Source organism: Lutra lutra, chromosome 7 (assembly GCF_902655055.1).
Source record: "Lutra lutra chromosome 7, mLutLut1.2, whole genome shotgun sequence".
In the NCBI taxonomy this organism is placed as follows: domain Eukaryota; kingdom Metazoa; phylum Chordata; class Mammalia; order Carnivora; family Mustelidae; genus Lutra; species Lutra lutra.
Window position 1 is genome coordinate 20,846,631 of NC_062284.1, and position 9,646 is coordinate 20,856,276.

At 39.7% G+C, this 9,646-nt stretch overlaps 1 protein-coding gene across 1 annotated transcript in view; it reads right to left on the reverse strand.

Annotated features, from left to right (window-relative positions):
* The window catches only part of MCEE (methylmalonyl-CoA epimerase), a 34,682-nt gene extending 25,205 nt beyond the window's left edge, over nt 1-9,477 (reverse strand). Inside the window, exon 1 of the mRNA XM_047737539.1 lies at nt 9,320-9,477. Within this exon, the coding sequence (XP_047593495.1) occupies nt 9,320-9,386 (67 nt within the window). The 5' untranslated portion in view covers nt 9,387-9,477. The remainder of the gene's footprint in view (nt 1-9,319) is intronic.
* Between the last annotated feature and the right edge of the window lie 169 nt (nt 9,478-9,646).

A 9,646-nucleotide genomic window follows, 5' to 3' on the forward strand; every position in this document is an offset into this window, starting at 1 on the left:
AAGAAAGAATTAGCGATATAGAAGACCAAATGACAGAGAATAAAGAAGCTGAGCAAAAGAGGGACAAACAGCTACTGGACCACGAGGGGAGAATTCGAGAGATAAGTGACACCATAAGACGAAACAACATTAGAATAATTGGGATTCCAGAAGAAGAGGAAACAGAGAGGGGAGCAGAAGGTATATTGGAGAGAATTATTGGAGAGAATTTCCCCAATATGGCAAAGGGAACAAGCATCAAAATCCAGGAGGTTCAGAGAACCCCCCTCAAAATCAATAAGAATAGGTCTACACCCCGTCACCTAATAGTAAAATTGACAAGTCTTAGTGACAAAGAAAAGATCCTGAAAGCAGCCCGGGAAAAGAAGTCTGTAACGTACAATGGTAAAAATATTAGATTGGCAGCAGACTTATCCACAGAGACCTGGCAGGCCAGAAAGAGCTGGCATGATATATTCAGAGTACTAAATGAGAAAAACATGCAGCCAAGAATACTATATCCAGCTAGGCTATCATTGAAAATAGACGGAGAGATTAAAAGCTTCCAGGAAAAACAAAAACTGAAAGAATTTGCAAATACCAAACCAGCTCTACAGGAAATATTGAAAGGGGTCCTCTAAGCAAAGAGAGACCCTCAAAGTAGTAGATCAGAAAGAAACAGAGACAATATACAATAACAGTCACCTTACAGGCAATACAATGGCACTAAATTCATATCTCTCAATACTTACCCTGAATGTTAATGGGCTAAATGCCCCAATCAAAAGACACCGGGTATCAGAATGGATAAAAAAACAAAAACCATCTATATGTTGCCTACAAGAAACTCATCTTACACCCGAAGACACCTCCAGGTTTAAAGTGAGGGGGTGGAAAAGAATTTACCATGCTAATGGACATCAGAAGAAAGCAGGAGTGGCAATCCTTATATCAGATCAATTAGATTTTAAGCCAAAGACTATAATAAGAGATGAGGAAGGACACTATATCATACTCAAAGGAACTGTCCAACAAGAAGATCTAACAATTTTAAATATCTATGCCCCTAACGTGGGAGCAGCCAACTATATAAACCAATTAATAACAAAATCAAAGAAACACATAGACAAGAATACAATAATAGTAGGGGATTTTAACACTCCCCTCACTGAAATGGACAGATCATCCAAGCAAAAGATCAACAAGGAAATCAAGGCCTTAAATGACACACTGGACCAGATGGACATCACAGATATATTCAGAACATTTCATCCCAAAGCAACAGAATACACATTCTTCTCTAGTGCACATGGAACATTCTCCAGAATAGATCACATTCTTGGTCCTAAATCAAGTCTCAACCGGTATCAAAAGATTGGGATCATTCCCTGCATATTTTCAGACCACAATGCTCTGAAGCTAGAACTCAATAACAAGAGGAAATTTGGAAAGAACCCAAATACATGGAGGCTAAACAGCATCCTTCTAAAGAATGAATGGGTCAACCAGGAAATTAAAGAAGAATTGAAAAAATTTATGGAAACAAATGATAATGAAAACACAACAGTTCAGAATCTGTGGGACACAACAAAGGCAGTCCTGAGAGGAAAATATATAGCGGTACAAGCCTTTCTCAAGAAACAAGAAAGGTCTCAGGTACACAACCTAACCCTACACCTAAAGGAGCTGGAGAAAGAACAAGAAAGAAACCCTAAACCCAGCAGGAGAAGAGAAATCATAAAGATCAGAGCAGAAATCAATGAAATAGAAACCAAAAAAACAATAGAACAAATCAACGAAACGAGGAGCTGGTTCTTTGAAAGAATTAATAAGATTGATAAACCCCTGGCCAGACTTATCAAAAAGAAAAGAGAGAGGACCCAAATAAATAAAATCATGAATGAAAGAGGAGAGATCACAACGAACACCAAAGAAATACAGACAATTATAAGAACATACTATGAGCAACTCTACGCCAACAAATTTGACAATCTGGAAGAAATGGATGCATTCCTAGAGACATATAAACTACCACAACTGAACCAGGAAGAAATAGAAAGCCTGAACAGACCCATAACCAGTAAGGAGATTGAAACAGTCATCAAAAATCTCCAAACAAACAAAAGCCCAGGGCCAGATGGCTTCCCGGGGGAATTCTACCAAACATTTAAAGAAGAACTAATTCCTATTCTCCTGAAACTGTTCCAAAAAATAGCAATAGAAGCAAAACTTCCAAACTCATTTTATGAGGCCAGCATCACCTTGATCCCAAAACCAGACAAGGATCCCAACAAAAAAGAGAACTACAGACCAATATCCTTGATGAACACAGATGCAAAAATTCTCGCCAAAATACTAGCCAATAGGATTCAACAGTACGTTAAAAGGATTATTCACCACGACCAAGTGGGATTTATTCCAGGGCTGCAAGGCTGGTTCAACATCTGCAAATCAATCAATGTGATACAACACATTAATAAAAGAAAGAACAAGAACCATATGATACTCTCCATAGACGCTGAAAAAGCATTTGACAAAGTACAGCATCCCTTCCTGATCAAAACTCTTCAAAGTGTAGGGATAGACGGCACATACCTCAATATGATCAAAGCCATCTATGAAAAACCCACCGCAAATATCATTCTCAATGGAGAAAAACTGAAAGCTTTTCCGCTAAGGTCAGGAACACGGCAGGGATGTCCGTTATCACCACTGCTATTCAACATAGTACTAGAAGTCCTAGCCTCAGCAATCAGACAACAAAAGGAAATTAAAGGCATCCAAATCGGCAAAGAAGAAGTCAAACTATCACTCTTCGCAGATGATATGATACTCTATGTGGAAAACCCAAAAGACTCCACTCCAAAACTGCTAGAACTTGTACAGGAATTCAGTAAAGTGTCAGGATATAAAATCAATGCACAGAAATCAGTTGCATTTCTCTACACCAACAACAAGACAGAAGAAAGAGAAATTAAGGAGTCCATCCCATTTACAATTGCACCCAAAACTATAAGATACCTAGGAATAAACCTAACCAAAGAGACTAAGAATCTATACTCAGAAAACTATAAAGTACTCATGAAAGAAATTGAGGAAGACACAAAGAAATGGAAAAATGTTCCATGCTCCTGGATTGGAAGAATAAATATTGTGAAAATGTCTATGCTACCTAAAGCAATCTACACATTTAATGCAATTCCTATCAAAGTACCATCCATTTATTTCAAAGAAATGGAACAAATAATCCTAAAATTTATATGGAACCAGAAAAGACCTCGAATAGCCAAAGGAATATTGAAAAAGAAAGCCAAAGTTGGTGGCATCACAATTCCGGACTTCAAGCTCTATTACAAAGCTGTCATCATCAAGACAGCATGGTACTGGCACAAAAACAGACACATAGATCAATGGAACAGAATAGAGAGCCCAGAAATGGACCCTCAACTCTATGGTCAACTCATCTTCGACAAAGCAGGAAAGAATGTCCAATGGAAAAAAGACAGCCTCTTCAATAAATGGTGTTGGGAAAATTGGACAGCCACATGCAGAAAAATGAAATTGGATCATTTCCTTACACCACACACGAAAATAGACTCAAAATGGATGAAGGATCTCAATGTGAGAAAGGAATCCATCAAAATCCTCGAGGAGAACACAGGCAGCAACCTCTTCGACGTCAGCCGCAGCAACATCTTCCTAGGAACATCACCAAAGGCAAGGGAAGCAAGGGCAAAAATGAACTATTGGGATTTTATCAAGATCAAAAGCTTTTGCACAGCAAAGGAAACAGTGAACAAAACCAAAAGACAACTGACAGAATGGGAGAAGATATTTGCAAATGACATATCAGATAAAGGGCTAGTGTCCAAAATCTATAAAGAACTTAGCAAACTCAACACCCAAAGAACAAATAATCCAATCAAGAAATGGGCAGAGGACATGAACAGACATTTCTGCAAAGAAGACATCCAGATGGCCAACAGACACATGAAAAAGTGCTCCATATCACTCGGCATCAGGGAAATACAAATCAAAACCACCATGAGATATCACCTCACACCAGTCAGAATGGCTAAAATTAACAAGTCAGGAAATGACAGATGCTGGCGAGGATGCGGAGAAAGGGGAACCCTCCTACACTGTTGGTGGGAATGCAAGCTGGTGCAACCACGCTGGAAAACAGCATGGAGGTTCCTCAAAATGTTGAAAATAGAACTACCCTATGACCCTGCAATTGCACTGCTGGGTATTTACCCTAAAGATACAAACATAGTGATCCGAAGGGGCACGTGCACCCGAATGTTTATAGCAGCAATGTCTACAATAGCCAAACTATGGAAAGAACCTAGATGTCCATCTACAGACGAATGGATAAAGAAGATGTGGTATATATACACAATGGAATACTATGCAGCCATCAAAAGAAATGAAATCTTGCCATTTGCGACGACGTGGATGGAACTAGAGGGTATCATGCTTAGCGAAATAAGTCAATCGGAGAAAGACAACTATCATATGATCTCCCTGATATGAGGGAGAGGAGATGCAACATGGGGGGTTGAGGGGGTAGGAGAAGAGTAAATGAAACAAGATGGGATTGGGAGGGAGACAAACCATAAGTGACTCTTAATCTCACAAAACAAACTGAGGGTTGATGGGGGGAGGGGGTTGGGAGAGGGGGTGGCATTATGGATATCGGGGAGGGTATGTGCTATGGTGAGTGTTGTGAAGTGTGTAAACCTGGCGATTCGCAGACCTGTACCCCTGGGGATAAAAATATATGTTTATAAAGCTGTAAAAAAAAAAAAAAAAAAATGAATGAATGATGAATCCCCAAGTTTTGTAGCAACATGGACGGGACTGGAAGAGATTATGCTGAGTGAAATAAGTCAAGCAGAGAGAGTCAATTATCATATGGTTTCACTTACTTGTGGAGCATAACAAATAGCATGGAGGACAAGGGGAGATGGAGAGGAGAAGGGAGTTGAGGGAAATTGGAAGGGGAGGTGAACCATGAGAGACTATGGACTCTGAAAAACGATCTGAGAATTTTGAAGGGGTGGGGGGTGGGAGGTTGGGGGCACCAGGTGGTGGGTATTGTAGAGGGCACGGATTGCATGGAGCACTGGGTGTGGTGCAAAAATAATGATTACTGTTATACTGAAAAAAATAAAAAAAATAAAAAAATTTAAAAAAAAAAAAAAAAAAAAAAAAAAAAGGTGGGGTCCTAACATAAGATTACCACATTGTCCAGTGATCCCACTTCTGGTATATACCCAAAAGAACTGAAAATAGGGCTTCAAGGAGATATTTACATATTCATGTTCGTAGATGTATTATTCACAATAGCCAAATCTGGAAATAACCTAAGTGTCCATTGAGAGATGAAAAAATAAAATGTGGTGTACACATACAATGGACTACTATTCAACCTTAAAAAGGAATGAAGTTCTGACACATTAAGTACAACATCGATGAACTTTAAAAACATGCCAAGAGAAACAGCCACTCACAAAAGGACAAATATTTTATAATTCTACATACATACAGCACCCGGAGTAGTCAAATTCATAAAAAGTAGAATAATGGTTACCATGGCTTGGGGGTGGAGGATAATGGGGGTTATTGTTAAATGGGTATAGAGGTTCAGGGTGGGATGGTGAAAGTTCTGGAGATGGATGGTGGTGACGGATTCGCAATACAAATATACAATTGTCTCTTGAACAAACTGGGGGGTTAAGAGTGCCAACCCCTAACACAGTCAAAAATACACATATAACTACCCAAAACCAGAAGCCTTGACCAGAAGTCTTACTGATAACACAGAGAGTCAATTAACACATATTTTGCATGTTACATGTAATATATATGCTATATTCTTACAATCAAGAAAGCTAGAGTAAAGAAAATATTATTAAGAAAATCGTAAGAGAAATTTATCTACAGTACTTTATTGGGGAATTGTGAGTATAACTGGACCCATGCAGTTCAAATCTATGTTGTTCAAGGGTCAACTTATTTAATGCCCCTGAACTGTACACCTAAATATGGTTAAAATGGCAAATTTTATGTTCTGTATATTTAACCACAATAAAAGACAAAGTGGGGTTATTTAAGGTTCAAGCATCTGAAATAGGAGGATAAATCAGAGCTGGCCTTTAGAATACATTATTTTCATTTTACTTTTCCCTTGTGGCAGACGTTATATAATTTACCAAAAAAATGTATCTTTATTAGCATTTAGTTCTTGCATTAAAGGTATGAGTTTTTGGAAGTTATATTCCCTTCCTCATAGTTTCCCCCCATCAACTACTGAATAAAAATATTTCTAAAGGGGCGCCTGGGTGGCTCAGTGGGTTAAGCCCCTGCCTTCGGCTCAGGTCATGATCCCAGGTCCGGGGTTCAGGCCCCACATCGGGCTTTCTGCTCAGCGGGGAGCCTGCTTCCTCCTCTCTCTCTGCCTGCCTCTCTGCCTACTTGTGATTTCTCTCTGTCAAATAAATAAATAAAATCTTTAAAAAAAAATTTCTAAAAATACACATATAAAAATGTCTCTAATATTCAAATTATTATTTATACATTCACTTTCAGGTTTTGTGTGTAAGTACCATATGAGAAGCAGCATGTCTTATGGTTAAGAATGTGGGCTCCAGTGTTAAACTGTCCTGGTTCAAATCTTGACCCTACCATTCGTTCTGTAACTTGGCATTAGTACCCTAGTTACGTACCCTCTCCGTGTCTCTTTTTTCTCATATAGGAAGATAATACCTACCTCATAGGATAGTCATGAGACTAAAATGAATAATATAAAGGGTTTAGAAAAGTACTTGGCACAAAGTACATAGCAAATTTTAAGAATGATCATTATTAGCACTTACAGAAAGGTTACATCAATAACTTGCTTATAAACATAAACATCTCTAACATATTTTAACATTCTAACATATTTTGCACTATTAAAGGAAAAAACTGACTGTGCACCTACCCTATATGTGATACTAGACTAGACTCAAACACTAAAGATTACTTGTATTAATGTTTTGGCACACATAGTATTTCTGTATTCCCTGCATCATTCCATCAATCCACAACTTACTACTTTTTATCACAAGGAAACCACTCTCCTTTTACTCTAGGAAACTTATGGTGTAGGCTGTGATTTTAGATCTTTGGTCGTATTTCAGTGTTTAGTGACTACTGACACTCCGGTTGAATAATGCTGCTGGAAGGTATTATACGCATGGTTCGCTTTTTGCTTTTCGATACGTGAATAGTGATTTACAATTTTTTCAAGTTAGAGTAACCCTCTAACTCTCCCACACTGCTCATGACTATTGCTTTAACTTGAGAAATCCTTTTAATATCATGTAGAAGTGGAAACTATGTAACAATTCTGCCTTTCAAGAATTGTATGAACTGGTTATTATCCCCAGTGCAGATATGCCCTAGTCTCTAGACATTCTCCATACTGCTGGGATTTACCAACAGTAGAGAATTGAATCCTATGGCATACCATGATATATCATCTTGTTGATTTGACCTCACTACCAGTAGACACCTATGACTTTATTTCATTGTGAGAGTTATGCAACAATATTACCCTGTAAACTTGCCTAAGTCTGTAATCTTGCCTAACCAAACTGCGAAATCGTGAATTCTGAAGTAGGAGTACATCATGTGCTAGCCTAGCTCTCTTAGTTCTCATAGCCATAAAATAGACCTAACAGTAATAGTTCAGTGAGCACTTCAATCTTTACCATAATTCCATGCATCGAAAAATATTATTTTTCCCATTTGCAGACAAGGAAATTAGGCCTGATTAAGTAATTTCTTCAAGGTCACACTAAGCTGGGCCTAAAGCCCACGTCTGTCTGACATCAAAGTTGGTGTTATTAAACCATGATGTTGAATTTTCTCTTTCCTCTGAAATTTTTACCATTCTTTTGATCCTCAACTTTTAATATCCTTAGTGTATATTTTATGCACAATATCTACATTCTAACAGAGGGTTTTCTAAGTGATAATAAGAGATGACTTTTTGTCTTCATTTTCTCTTTGTTTTTTTGCAAAGGGCTGCTTGCAATTGTGCGTGAGTTAAGATGCTGCTTGTATCTTACCAAGGAGAGGAAGGAGGGACCAGGAGGATGTGTTATTTTAAAAACTTTAGACTCACCTATTAATCAGATTCATTTCAACAAGCTGTGCTCAGCCTGTTATAGTATTTTCTCATATATACATACCACCTCTTCAAACTGATAAAGTACTGAGACAACCAAAACTATTATAGCGTACTTCTTTGTATGTGGCTCTAACTTAGCCCTGGTGACTTGCAATGATAAATGTTTAAGAAATGTTGTGACTGATCAGGAAGACTACAGTGGTCAATAAAGAACTGGTTAGTTTAAGATGGGACTTCAACGCACGGCTAGAACTGTACATTTGAATAGGCGGGTTAGAGAAAGCACTACCTAGCAAAGGGATCTAACATTACTAAAGGTTCATCCCTGAACTGAAGGCTTTATGGCCAATGTTCAGGAGTAATTCTTGAGACATTACCACTTGGCACTCTCCCTAACAGGGAATTTCATTAATTGAAATAGTGATGAAGAACAAAGAGCAAAAAGAAAGAGGGGTGCTAGGGTGGCTCAGTGGGTTAGAGCCTCTGCCTTGGGCTCAGGTTATGGTCTTCAGGTCCTGGGATCGAGCCCCGCATCGGGCTCTCTGCTCAGCAGGGAGCCTGCTTCCCTTCCTCCCTCTCTGTCTGTCTACTTGTGATCTCTCTGTCAAATAAATAAATGAAATCTTTATAAGAAAAAAAGAAAAGAAAAAGAGGAGAAAGTGAGTGGCTTCAGAGTCAGAAAACTTGAGTTTCCGTCATTTACTGAGTTGATCCAGCTTTTTTTTTTTTTTTTTTTTTGATGGAGGTGTAGAAGACTCAAGGAACCTCCCAAATCCGTCTGCCTCTGTCTTTCCTGTTTACATACGGAATAATAAATATATTAGGGCAGGAGGTAAAAAAAAAACACTCCCTTGGTATTCTTCACACAACTGACCTCCAAGGGTTTCCAGCGGGATACTGGAAGGACTTGGGAGTTCACCTTGTTTTTTAAAGGACTCGCCCTTCTTTCTGGTTTCTCCCGTCTCCTACGGTGCACTGGAAATTAACACTCACTGTCCCTCTGCCACTGACTTCATCTACTCCTGCCTACAGGTGATGAACGGGGGACAGAGCGCAGTGGACTTAGGTGCTCTGGCCACCCGCCGCCTGTCCCAGCCCCCGGCCTCGCGTCCCGCGCGCCCCGCTCCCCGGAGATCCCCGCCCGCGCTGGGTATTTACCTATTGCACTCTCGGCTGCCGCCGCCACCGCCACGGTCGCCACCGCCGCCTTCAACACGCGCGCCATTTTGGAAAGTGACCCACTGTATCCCCGGGCGCTTCACTCGGGAAAAGGAGCTCGGTCGAGGGGCGGGGCCTACGAGGCTAGGGGATGCGGCGAGCGTTGCGGCGCGCCCGTGGTGCAGCGGGTGGGCTAGTTCTTATTTTACGTATTGAAGCCACCCAGTGCGTCTAAAGCAGAAACTTATACGAAGACATGTCACCCCTTTGGGCCCCTCAGGGATACAAAATAGAAAGTTTAGAGAAAGTTCAAAGGCGCTAAAACTG